Raw genomic sequence first — 12,060 nt, 5'->3', positions numbered from 1 at the left:
CCAAATGATAGCGTTTTTCGAATAGAACAATTTTCTACTTCACATCTCGATCCAAAATCCAAAGGAAATTGCTCAAAATTGAAAAATAAAATTTATTTTACCTAGTTATGGGGGAGCACGAAATGGAGCTGAAAAATAGTTTGGTTTCATGAAATTTATCCTTAATTTCATGTTAATTTACCTTATATTTAATCTTAAATGAATATAATATTCATTTAATAAGAAATGTCCAATTTGCCCTTAATGAAACTTGATATTTACCTCAATACCAAGCTACATAACTCTTATCATCTTTATAAAGTCAAAGAAGAACCAATTAATTCACCTTTTCCAACTTTACCCATGTAATCTTTCCAAAATTTCAATATTGTCATTTTTCATCCAATGGTCCAAAATAAACATGACAATAATTTCTCAAATCCAATTATCCATATTAAATTTAAACAGAAGTTTAGACAATTCTAATTGACTAGACTTGAATTTCATAAACTCGACTTATTTTTTAAAATTATTTAATAAGACTCATCACTCAAATAACTCAAAGTTTTTTTTATCTCAACTCGACTTAATTAAATGTTTACCCCCATCTATTACTATAAATTATTGATTAATTATTAATTATTATAAATTCAAATGTATTAAAATAAGTATACATTGAAATATTTATAACACATAAATTAATATATTTAATTTAAAATAAATAATAAATAGCTGTATCCATTATATTAATAAATTAATTAATATTTTATACTATTTTTAATCTAATACTTAATCTTCCTACCATGGTAATTAATCTACCTGTTATAGTAATTAATCTCAATATGATAATTTTTTAATATCACCAATAATGCAAAAGTGGCGCTAAAAGGTTTGACTCTAAAAAGATAGCCAAGACTTGTGGGCGCTGGATGCATTTGTAAGCGAATACGTAAGAAATACAAAGTGGGGTTACGCCACGTGGACACTCTTCAAGCTCACACCGACCGCGCGACCTTCATAATACTGTTGAAAAATCTCTCCCCCCGGCTTTAAAAACCCTAGACGTTATAATTTCACCAGGATTCTCCGCTTCGCTCTGACCAATTTCCCATATTTTTCTTTGAGGAACGTTCTTGATTTCTCGATTCGATTTCCCCAGTGTATCAAGGTATGATATTTGGTCTCCCATTCTCTTCTGACTTACCAATCTTACTTTTTTGTTCTTTTTCAAAAAAAAAATTGATTTGATGTTTTGGTGTCTAATCGATCTTCCGTTGTTAAGATTTGGTTTTTTTTTTGCTTGTCGATTTTTTTCTTTTTTAATCTTTCTAGGAATATGTTGTGACACCCTTGTTGCTACTTGGACTTTCTAGGAAGCGAAGTTTGTGGGAAAAAAAAATCTCATTTTTGTGTCTCTGGATCCTCTTTCCTGTTTTAAGCTCTAAATCACTAGGTTTGTTTGATTTCAGATTGAACTCTTTTTGTGTAAACATCACTAACACTGACATCAAGTAAAGGAATTGTTTGCTTTTAGAGAAAACATGATACAGTATCTATTGTGAATGTACCTGAGGAAGTTGTATTTTGACATCTTTTAGTTTTTTTTGAGGCCGCAATCTTCGGATATCCCTTTGAAAAATCATAAGCTGAACATGAGCACTCTTGAAGTGAGGGGGCCTTCTCTCAGAGGGTATCGAAGGAGAAAAGCCATGCTCGATCTGAATGTTCCACCCAGTGAAATCAGAGAACTGGAGGGTACTTCGCAACAGGCTGGGTATGAAGAACAAACTATCCAATCCGTGCAGCTTGAACCGCCTGCCACTATTGATGTCGATGCTATTGATGATGATGCAATTGAATCTTCGGCTACAGCTTTTGCAGAGGTATGTTGCTCTTGTTCTATTTTGCTTTGTTTTTTACTTAAAATTTCCTTAGTCATTAGCATCATGCTGATTATTATAAACTTATTGGGATATTATATCAGGCTCTGAACAATTCAAGGAGGAACCGTGGAAGGATTGTTGTCGATGTAGATTCAGGTAGGTAAATTTAGGGAAAATACTGTTTATAGTATTTTTGTTTGACTTCACGTGATACCTGTATTATCATATGCACATTGCATATAGAAGAAGCTCATTTGATGCACTGCCTTGTAAATTCATTCTATTTATCTTCATGAGTCAAAAGATTCCTTCTTAATAACATCGTCAAAGCCCCATTAACGAATGAATTTTAAGGTAGATACCCTGTGGGTTTCAAACCTGGTCTCGACTTAGGTGCTTTGTTAGTTTGAGGTTTAGGATCCTTGGAACAAATACCCTGCTTCTTAAATTGATGAATAAAAGGAATGTCATTTTACTTTTACATATTTGAAATAAGACAAATTCAATGCACGTCAATCACCATCCACTTAACCAAACATGATATAATCCAAGTGAAAATCTGGGTGATATTATGTGCCTTGAATTGATTAAAATATGCCGATGTTCAAAAGCTTCTTATATTAACACAAGAGGATTGCACTAAAATGGAAATAAAACAGGAAGTACTATTAGTAATTTTACTTTGCTTTTTGTTGTCTTTATCTTCGAAGAAGATATATTCATTTCTTTTGCCGACCATACTCTTGTAGGGTCTGTGCTAATAACATCAAGAGATTTTTGTTGATAAAATACAATTATTTGGTTTTTAACATAGCTGTTTACCTTTATTTTCGGGATTTGTGGCATATGAGGGTGATTTACTAAGGTTGATATTATCACTTTTCAACTTTGTAGTAGCCCAATAAAATCTATAATGTTTTACTTGTATGAATGCATCGGTCAATTAATTTATGGACTGGTGGTTTTTTATTTACTGAATTTATTCTTTGTAGTTAAAACCCTATGTTGCTCTTTGTTTTTAGTAGGTGTAGCTCACATGTGGCCAACTCATAATAATCCGAATAGACTCCGAAGACTTCCTATGAGCCCAAACATTATCGATTTGGAAAGCTCAACACAGTCGGCGGTAAGATCTCTTCCTCTTAGTATTTTATTCAAAATGTGTAATGTCGTATTCTTTCAAGGAGACATGTACAGGTTTGGCTGGTTATCAGGTCTAAAGATATCGTGACTAGATATCCCTCCTTGTTTTCGTCCGTGTGTTGCATTTCTGTTTTTTATTAAATTTACGAACATTTTAGACTTGCAAAATGTTATAATGGCAGGTGGTGGAAATTGTAGTGTCACAGCCAACACCAAAGGCACCAACCTTCAACTGCCCAATTTGCATGGGGCCATTAACGGAGGAGACGTCAACAAGATGTGGGCATATATTCTGCAAGGCATGCATTAAAGCTGCATTAGCTGTTCAGGCGAGATGCCCGACTTGCAGGAAAAGAGTCACCGTGAGAGGACTAATTAGGGTCTTCCTTCCATCGGTAGCTTGAACGTGAACTCCATGCCCAACTAGTAACGTAAGTTTTTTTGTGTATAATCTTTTTGTCTCCCTTTGTTTTAGAAGGTTAACTTTCCATAAGGCCTGGCACTGAATTATATTTCTACTGTGAACATTCAGTGGAAGAGTTGCATATATGCCCCTAGAGAACAAAAAAGAGTATGCTCTGATTGATTATAACATTTTATTTCAGGGATAATACAAACTGGCCTTAGAAAAAGAAAAAGAGAAAGATAAAAGAGTCGATTCATCCGGTGGTTGTTTCAGTGGAGCTAATTTTGGAATTTCTGACTTGGTAGTTTCAAAACTATGTTTTAGTGGACAATCGTCTTTATTCAATAGCTCAACAAATTAGTTTAATGACTATATATAATGATTTACACACATTGAAACAAGTCATTGTATGCTATTTCGAATAAATGTAGAATTTTTTTATTTTTTATATTTGAGTTTTTATTATATAATTTTATGCATCAATAGCAAGCATTTCAGATTTAATTAAGATTGGAAATAGTTTCCATTTTAGTTTTTTTTACATTTCTTTAAGTTATGCTCTTTGATGTATTACTGAATATATTTTTAAATTTTGTATTAGAGATGTAATAAAGAAAAGTCGAGTCCTTGTCTCAAAAAGGATGCCGAAGTGCCGACTCCCTTGATGAGACGAGGGTGACTGTTGTCCCTTTCGGACATTAGTTCGTGGTCATTGAAATTAAGGCTTCTTTTTTATTGTTCGTCTTATAATTGGGTTTGTTTGGACAAGTAGATGTTGTGCACTCAAAATCTTGAATTGTTTTTTGTAACGCTCCTTATTGATTCTGGAGTTTGGTCGAGCATTTCGGTGATGAAATTAAAATCAACCTTTTTAGAGTAACACATAATCATAATATATGAATATATAAAACATATTTTGAAAGTAAATAAACATAAATATAACATTCTTATATATTTTTATCATATAATTTTATTAAATATATGGTTGATCTTTGTAGTAGTATGCACTCTTTAATAGGTATATGGTTAGATAGCATAATCACGAAGTGTGAACAATATAGTTCCAAAAGATGAACAATAAGGCGCTTGTTTTCTACTGTAACATCCTGAGAATCGGTCTAGAATGGTTTAAGGATTAAAATATTATAAATAAATAATATGATGACTTTAGTGAAAAGAGAGAACCTGTATGCTCAAATGAAAACAAGGGAAAAGATTAATGGTTAAAGGATTTATTAGATCAGTCAATGATTACTGTAAGGAAGGAAAAAATGGAGGATCGGTTTCATGTTTCACACTCTCTTTTTGATGAATAAACTATTAGGTGGCGTTTGGTTCGCTATAATGTTTATGAGGGAATTGAAATCTGTGAAGGAATTGGAATCTAATTTCATATTCTGTTTGGTTCGCAGACATGTCAGATGAATTTGATTTCAGTAATGTAAAATGATAGAATTGTCCTTCTTATTTTTTTTTTTTTTTGCTTAATTTTAGTTTGTTTTATAAATTACATATAGCAATATATTATAAAAAATTTTAAAAAATTAAATTTTAATTTTATTGATTGATTATTCATTTCAATAAATTATAAAAATTCATGCTAATAAACATCATAAGTTAAAATCATCTCAATTAGGGATGGCCATGGGTCGGGTTGGGTCGGGTTTTTGGTCGAACCGACCCTAGAACAAGAGAACCTCCATCTGAGACCCGACCCGTTCAAAATAAAGTTTCACCCGACTCGACCTGAATATATGAATTAGAAACCTGACCCGAAATAATAAAAAAATTATTTTTATTCAATAAAAACAATGACTTAATTGGAAAATATATATATATATATAGAGGGGTATTATTGTAATTATTCTTAAATATATAAGGTAAAATTATATATTTTTTTGGGTCGGGTCGGGTAGGGTATTTTTCACCCTAAACCCGAACCCGACCCGACCCGAATATCACACTTAAAAAAAACCGACCCGATCCAACCAAAATAAAGTTTCACCCGACCCGATCCGAATATATGAATTAGAAATCCGACCCGACTTGACCCGAAATAATAAAAAAATTATTTTTATTCAATAAAAACAGTGACTTAATTGAAAAAAATTATATATAGTGGGGTATTATTGTAATTATTCCTAAATATATAAGGTAAAATTATATATATTTTCGGGTCGGGTATTTTTCACCCTAAACCCGAACTCGATCCGACCCGAATATCACACTTAAAAAAACCGACCCGACCCGAATATATGAATTAAAAACCCGACCCGACCTGAAATAATAAAAAAATATTTTTATTCAATATATGAATAAGTTACCAAAAGGTTGATGAGGGTAGTATGGTCAAATTTCAATTCCCTCCAATAAATGAATTGAATTCCGTCATAGAATGGATGGAATTCACTTTCTTGATAGAAAGTTGAAGTCATGAGGGATTTCAATTTCTTTGGAAAACTTGAACCAAATATAGGAAAATAGTGAAATTGGATTTCAATTCCTCCTAATTCAAAGGGATTCATGCCAATCAAACGCACCTTAGAGATAAGCTGCCAAGAAATTACGAGTAAATGTCAACACGATCCTCGGATATTTGGTTCAAAAAAATTTTGGTGGGTTTTTGTTCTTGTTTTTATTTATATTCATATTGTCCACGCACTGTCAAAACAAATTAGTTGCAGTTTATGAAGGTAGCCAGGGCTACTGCAAATTGATTATAAGTGCTACAAATCTAGTTACGACTGCTACGAAAAGGTAAGTTCAAAGATTTCAAACTACTTTATTATTATCTATGTTTTATTTTTAATTATTTATTTAACTTTAAAAATACATATTTTATATTTTGATTGACAAGAAAAATAATAAAACATATTAAAAAAATCCAACTTCAAGATTAATGAGACAAATTCTATTTTGGAAGAAGTCAACGAAGATCTTATGTATTCGTGATTTGATATTAAAGTTGATTTTTTGTGACTTACGGTATTATATTATAGAAGTTTCATTTACTTTATGTTGGAGTTATTAGAGATATTGAGTTATATGCTTATTTTATGTTTAGTAAAGATTTATCTTGGAAACTTTGATGGTGCTTGAAATATTGTTAATGGATATGTGCTTAAATTTTTAAAATGATTACTATGTATTTTGTGTGTGTTGAAACTTTAAACTTACATAAAAATATGAAAATGTAGTATGTATATGTATTAAATACTATGTAGTGTCAATATGTATTTTTTTTAAAATTAAGGAGTAAAAATGTAAAAAATTGTAATAGGTTACATGTTAACTTGTGTAACCAAACCGTTAGTAACGTTTAACCGTTATTAGTTAATCATTTCTCTATGATTAGGTTATGGTCAGTAAAATTCAATAATCATTATAATGATTAACCAGACTGTTTAAACTAAATGATACAGTTAACAGACTGTTTAAACTAAATGATACAGTTAACATACCGTAAACAGTCCTACAGGTAGTGAAGACATTTAATACAGCAAGTGTAAACATCTATATTTGTTGTCGGCTTGTTGGCCTCATTTTCGTGTCAATCTCAACAGTAACCGGTCCATGCCTCCCCCCATTAATGGCAGATTAAACCATAGACATGCAAAATAAGGATTAATGGTAAAATCAATCATTCTGCAATCTTGCATTACATTGACCATTCAGGGTTCAGCTTCGGCCTAAAATCAAAATAAGGTATTTTATATAGTGCATTTGCAATGCCTTTCGTTGATCTAACAACAATGGTGAATCATGATGCAACTAATATTTACCACTTATTATCTGTGTTAAAACTTGTAGATATCTAATTACCACTTTACCAGTAGATAATGAAATCAAAATATTATTACTTAGCTCTAAAAGAGGGGGCTTTTACACCTAAAAATGGAGACCCTGCAACAAGAATTTAATTGCTCGAACCAGATTATTCGGCTGAAGAGTCTGGTCCCATCTCTTCTGAAGCCGAGAAGCTATTGTTGACTCCTCGTTTGGTGTCCCACTCACCATTCTCTATTGCACACTTGGACCACTTCTGTGCTTCGACCTCGAGCCTTCGCTTGTGTTCTGTAATTGTTGTTGAAAATTAAACTATTTAGTATTTAAATGCTAACAGTTCGGTTAATAAGGTTAGGTTGAAAATAAAACTATTTAGTATTTAAATGCTAACAGTTTGGTTAATAAGGTTAGAATCCATAGAGGAACGGGTTACTTTTGTCGGTGATCGAACAGCGAGTATATGCCAAAAACTCGTCCCACTTGAACTTCCTAAGCTCTTGCTTTTCCTCCTCGGGAAGCTCAAAGTTCGGCTCCCTTCCACACATGAATGCAGCTCTACACAGATAAAAATACCTGCCAATAAATTTCGAAATCCATTGGCCCATCCATCAAAGTAACAACTAAGTTACATTACTAAAAAAATGACCACCAGGAAATCACCTTTAGCACATACAGAAAGGATAGAATCCAGCTTTGGTACTTATAGTAGAACATGACTTGTACTTAGATCAAGTCCATGTTTGTATCAGATTAGGGCTGACGGTTTTCGGCAGTTATATTGGACTATTCAAACTTCATCCGAAACCGAAACAGTAATATTTAGATTACATATAGTGGCAACTATCGAGAGTTTCTGAAAATTGTAGTAGTAATCACTACAAACCAGGTAAAAGCCAGCTTATTACCTGTCATATAAACGAGCAGCTTCTTCTTGTGAACCAACTGTTCCCAAGTGAATCTGTTTCTTGTCAACTTTAATCGCGGCCTGCCATTTCATATTTTTGAAGTATACACCCCTCATTAGACATGGTTCTTGGTTTTGAAGATGCTTCCTCCTGTGTCGCTTCCTCCGTTTAATTGGTTTACCTACAGATAATAACATTGTACAAGGGCATCACTCAAGATGTAGGAAAACTAAAATGGCTCCCAGCATCTGATTTCGATGCTAAAACATAATGATATGTTTTATCTTGAAGAACCATCTCATTAACTTTCTCAAATTGCAATGCTTCCATGCTTATGCCAAGCATGTCATTTATTGCAAGCAGCATGCTACGGTAGCAGCAGGAGGGGATAAAATAAAAACAGGATTCTGAAGATAGAACAGTCCCAAAATATCTGCAGATCAAATCATTTTTACAACTTAACAATGTTGATTCTCTAGACAATAGTGACAAGCTTGAAAAAATGATGTCAAAACTACGAAACTTTGACGATCCGATTGTGCAATAACTTTTATTTTTCTTTTGCACAACAATAAACATATACGTTGGCCTCAAATCTTGGATGCATGAAACAGTTCATGGGAGGCATGTACTCTTTCAGATCCGAAAAAAAAGGAACTTGATAAGCCGGAAATGCATTGATATCATCTTTAAGAATTTAAAATTTCAAACAAGAAAGAAATATCAATGCAAAACCATAAGCAAGTAAAATTTTCCAGCTTTATCATCGATAGCAAACATATGGAACACGAGTTTCCAAAGATGCAAACCTGGAAAAGGTCGATTCTGATGCTCTTTTGATGAAACGGAACCAGAAACATTTGGTGATGCAGAGTCAACCTTGGCAATGCTTTTCTGAGAAACAGCACCAAAAAGTTACATGTAATTGTTAATTACTAAAAAAAAATTAAACGCCAATTATTATTCAAGATATATATAAATAACTTCCAATTGATTATGCGAGTAAAACTAAACTAGAACTAGCCGAAGGATATGAACTAAAATCCAGAACTGAAAAGGGCACTTTGACATTCAGAGCACTAGGCAGAAATCACATTGCGTGAGCATCCACAGAGACCATCGCAATGCTTTGTTTTAATTAAACAGTCGGATTCCTATCAAAAAAAAGAACTGAAAAGGGCACTACATATTCCGAAATGCGGACATATTTTTTACCTTACAAGTGAAACCAACTCTTAATCAAGAGTATAGTCGGCTATACGAATAGTATATTTATATCCACAGTTTATATCAATATCTACCATGCAAAACGATGATGAAGATAATATGCAATCAGCAATTATCAATTAAAAAGGCATGTTACAAGTCCTTCCTAAAATATGGAAGTAAAGATGATCCACCATAATGGAGAAGTTCCGAAATAACAAATGGTCTTTTTCTCGCCTTTCTGGGGATAAAGGTGGATGAAATGATTCACACACCAGTAAATATATTTTATGGACAAACTAAATTACAAGACCGGTTTAAGATTAGCAGAGGATTAGAAGGAGGGAAATAAACCATTTAATACTATCTCAGGTAAATTGATTAGTCAAGCACTCTTACCCCATTCACTTGGTTGATGAAATCTAAGGGCAAGGGATGCACACTAACTGATTTTGCATTCTGACTCGAACTTTCACGTGTATGTCCGTTATCAAAAACTCTAGCAAGTGGAATAAAAAAGGAACTCCTCCCTGCAAAAGGCCATCAAATACATATGAATAGCATTATTCGGCATAACTTAGAACCTGTTCAATTACATTCCATCTAAGTACCTCGTAATTTGATCAAACAAACCGACTTGGAAAGCAGAAAAGCAAAGAATTGGAGGACACGTTTTAAATGTATAGATAATTTCCCTACTAAATACTAATGGCTATCAATAGAAGCAATTTAATTATGGAATTTAATGTACATCTCAACCAAAATTTACCAGAGCAGAATCCCAGGAGCTTGCATCTGCGTAAGCTCACCATGTGGGGAATGCTTTAACCTGCGAACAATGGTTCAATTGATCTTCCTTTGCATTTACCCCTGTGTCTGCTTGTAGGATTACAAATGATGGACGTGTATAAGTAGATAAAACAATTTGAAAATGAAAAACATTAAAGAAGAATATACTGCAAAATGAATGAATGGCAGATGAAAATAGGTGTCTTACAGAGATAAGGAAATAATTTCATAAGCTAATCAAACAAGATATCACATATTAATGACAAATAAGATAAAAAAATCAACAGTTGCAGTAAAAGCCATTAAAACTACGAGTTAACACAAGTTTCATGATGCAAATAAGCAATTCGGGCAAAGAAAATCAAGGAAAATGGAATTGCAAATGTGAAATCCCCGGATGTTAATAAGCTTTTTGTTATCAAATATCAATGCCAGTTAATGCAAAAACACAAAGTGCTTATTGCAGAAATTCGGTTGGCTGAAACCAACCATTTTCTCATTATTACAGACGTCTCAGTTCAATAATGCTGCACATACACTAAAATATATTCCTTTGTACGGATTGGAACTTCTAAAAGAATACAGCAAAGCTGATACAGGCAAAACAGAAATCATCCATAAATGAAATTAGAGAATAGTATGAACTAACCAATGCAAAACCCATGAAACGTTTTTAGTAACCCACAATTGAGGGGGGAATAGTATTCACTTCTAATAGTTCACCAGGCTCTGGATAAGGGGACAAGGTGACAAAAAGGATTTTATGTCAAATAAATAAATAATTCATCATAATTTGCATAAAGTAAAATAAAGCCAAAACTTTAATCAATTGAAACTAACAAAGATGAACAATGAGTTTGCCTACTAAAGATCCCAATAATTTCCCCCATATAAGTCAACCCACCAACCTACCACCTCTCATGGAAGCAGACGCAGTGAACAAAAAAATATAACACAAAATCCCAAACCCCAAAACACACAAAATCATCAACGAGAAGAAGAAGAAACCCATCAAAGCGAAAAAATAGGCATAACCCCATGACCAGGAAAAGGAAAAACCACCCATTACAAAGAAGATAAATAACAACAACACCACCAACAAAGAAAAAGACAAGTCATTGTTTTTATCTTTTGTTTGATACCTGAGAAAGAGGAGATGAAACAAATAAGGTGGCGGAGTAGTCAGCGTAGAAACCGAGAGAGAAAAAACATGCTTTTTCAGGTTGACAATATAAAATCTGGTGAAAAAAGTATATATAAAGTTTGTAGCTTTAAGGGACGGAAGGAAGATGGCGATTGAAGAGGAGCGAAGATAGGAAGAAAAGGGGAAAAAAGTGTGATTATGAGAAGTTGGTGTTGGCTCTCCTGAGTCATGCATCTACCACCTACATCAACTTCTGTTTGTGTGCGTTGTGTTAATTTTTTAGTGAAAAAAACTCCCATTTTTAAGGGTGTTCGAGTTGGCTGCTTCAGATGGCGTAAACAGGGGAAAGGAAAAATAATCAAAGCGAAGCGGAAGGCCAAATCCAAAGGCAAAGTCTTTGTAATCTGTAGAGATGATGAGAAGAGGAACGTATGCTTGTAGAACTATTATTATTCCTCGATTGCCCCCTTCTTTCTTACTTGTAAATACCAAATATATTAGGTTTATTTTGTTGTTTTCATATTTACCTTACTACCCTTATCTTCATTTGTTTATTAAATGGAGTATTTTAGAGTTAGAATAAATAGTATTAGACTATACTCTTCGTGATCCATTAAAAAATAGATTACATTTTTAAATATAATAATTAAATGATATTTTATGAAAAAAAATATTTAAATTCAATTAGTATAATAAACTATACAAAATATAAACATAACATGAATAGTATGACATGAAAATAATATGAATGTAAAAGAAATTTAAATAAAATAAATTATTAATCAAAAATAATAAAATAAATTATAAACATATCAAAAT

The 12,060-nt window shown here is 32.7% G+C and overlaps 2 protein-coding genes across 7 annotated transcripts; one reads left to right on the top strand and one right to left on the bottom strand.

Moving 5' to 3' along the window:
• The first annotated feature begins 933 nt into the window (after nucleotides 1-933).
• Nucleotides 934-3,780, top strand: LOC120177161 (E3 ubiquitin-protein ligase RNF4-like). Of its 2 annotated transcripts, none has more exons than XM_039183386.1 (6): nucleotides 934-1,147; nucleotides 1,578-1,862; nucleotides 1,964-2,018; nucleotides 2,888-2,988; nucleotides 3,188-3,436; nucleotides 3,611-3,780. In XM_039183386.1, the coding sequence occupies exons 2-5, from the start codon at nucleotides 1,632-1,634 to the stop codon at nucleotides 3,407-3,409; spliced, it is 609 nt and encodes a 202-aa protein (XP_039039317.1). In that variant the 5' UTR covers nucleotides 934-1,147; nucleotides 1,578-1,631; the 3' UTR covers nucleotides 3,410-3,436; nucleotides 3,611-3,780. The 2 variants fall into 2 exon arrangements, with proteins under 2 accessions (XP_039039317.1, XP_039039316.1); XM_039183385.1 differs by having other exon boundaries at nucleotides 2,885-2,988.
• Nucleotides 3,781-7,224: 3,444 nt separating this feature from the next.
• Nucleotides 7,225-11,381, bottom strand: LOC120177249 (ethylene-responsive transcription factor-like protein At4g13040). 5 transcript variants are annotated; one of them, XM_039183467.1, is made up of 7 exons: nucleotides 11,240-11,381; nucleotides 10,078-10,187; nucleotides 9,708-9,838; nucleotides 8,912-8,996; nucleotides 8,103-8,283; nucleotides 7,631-7,770; nucleotides 7,225-7,485 (listed from the first exon to the last, which is right to left on the bottom strand). In XM_039183467.1, the coding sequence occupies exons 2-7, from the start codon at nucleotides 10,118-10,120 to the stop codon at nucleotides 7,346-7,348; spliced, it is 720 nt and encodes a 239-aa protein (XP_039039398.1). In that variant the 5' UTR covers nucleotides 10,121-10,187; nucleotides 11,240-11,381; the 3' UTR covers nucleotides 7,225-7,345. The 5 variants fall into 5 exon arrangements, with proteins under 5 accessions (XP_039039398.1, XP_039039397.1, XP_039039399.1 ...); XM_039183466.1 differs by having other exon boundaries at nucleotides 10,078-10,184; XM_039183468.1 differs by lacking the exon at nucleotides 11,240-11,381 and adding an exon at nucleotides 11,106-11,161 and having other exon boundaries at nucleotides 10,078-10,184.
• Nucleotides 11,382-12,060: the final 679 nt, after the last annotated feature.

Source organism: Hibiscus syriacus, unplaced genomic scaffold (assembly GCF_006381635.1).
Source record: "Hibiscus syriacus cultivar Baekdansim isolate YM2019G1 unplaced genomic scaffold, ASM638163v2 tig00112285_pilon, whole genome shotgun sequence".
Lineage (NCBI taxonomy): Eukaryota > Viridiplantae > Streptophyta > Magnoliopsida > Malvales > Malvaceae > Hibiscus > Hibiscus syriacus.
Note: the sequence above shows the minus strand (reverse complement) of the source record. Positions and strands in the feature narration are given on the sequence as shown.

Coding starts and splice junctions, on each gene's coding strand:
- LOC120177161 (XM_039183385.1), top strand. CDS start 1,632: ATGAGCACTCTTGAAGTGAGGGGGCCTTCTCTCAGAGGGTATCGAAGG. Junction 1,863..1,963: donor CGGCTACAGCTTTTGCAGAG/GTATGTTGCTCT, acceptor ATATTATATCAG/GCTCTGAACAATTCAAGGAG. Junction 2,019..2,884: donor TGTTGTCGATGTAGATTCAG/GTAGGTAAATTT, acceptor CTTTGTTTTTAG/TAGGTGTAGCTCACATGTGG.
- LOC120177249 (XM_039183467.1), bottom strand. CDS start 10,120: ATGGTGAGCTTACGCAGATGCAAGCTCCTGGGATTCTGCTCTG. Junction 9,839..10,077: donor GCTCCTGGGATTCTGCTCTG/GTAAATTTTGGT, acceptor GGCCTTTTGCAG/GGAGGAGTTCCTTTTTTATT. Junction 8,284..8,911: donor TCAGAATCGACCTTTTCCAG/GTTTGCATCTTT, acceptor TATTATCTGTAG/GTAAACCAATTAAACGGAGG.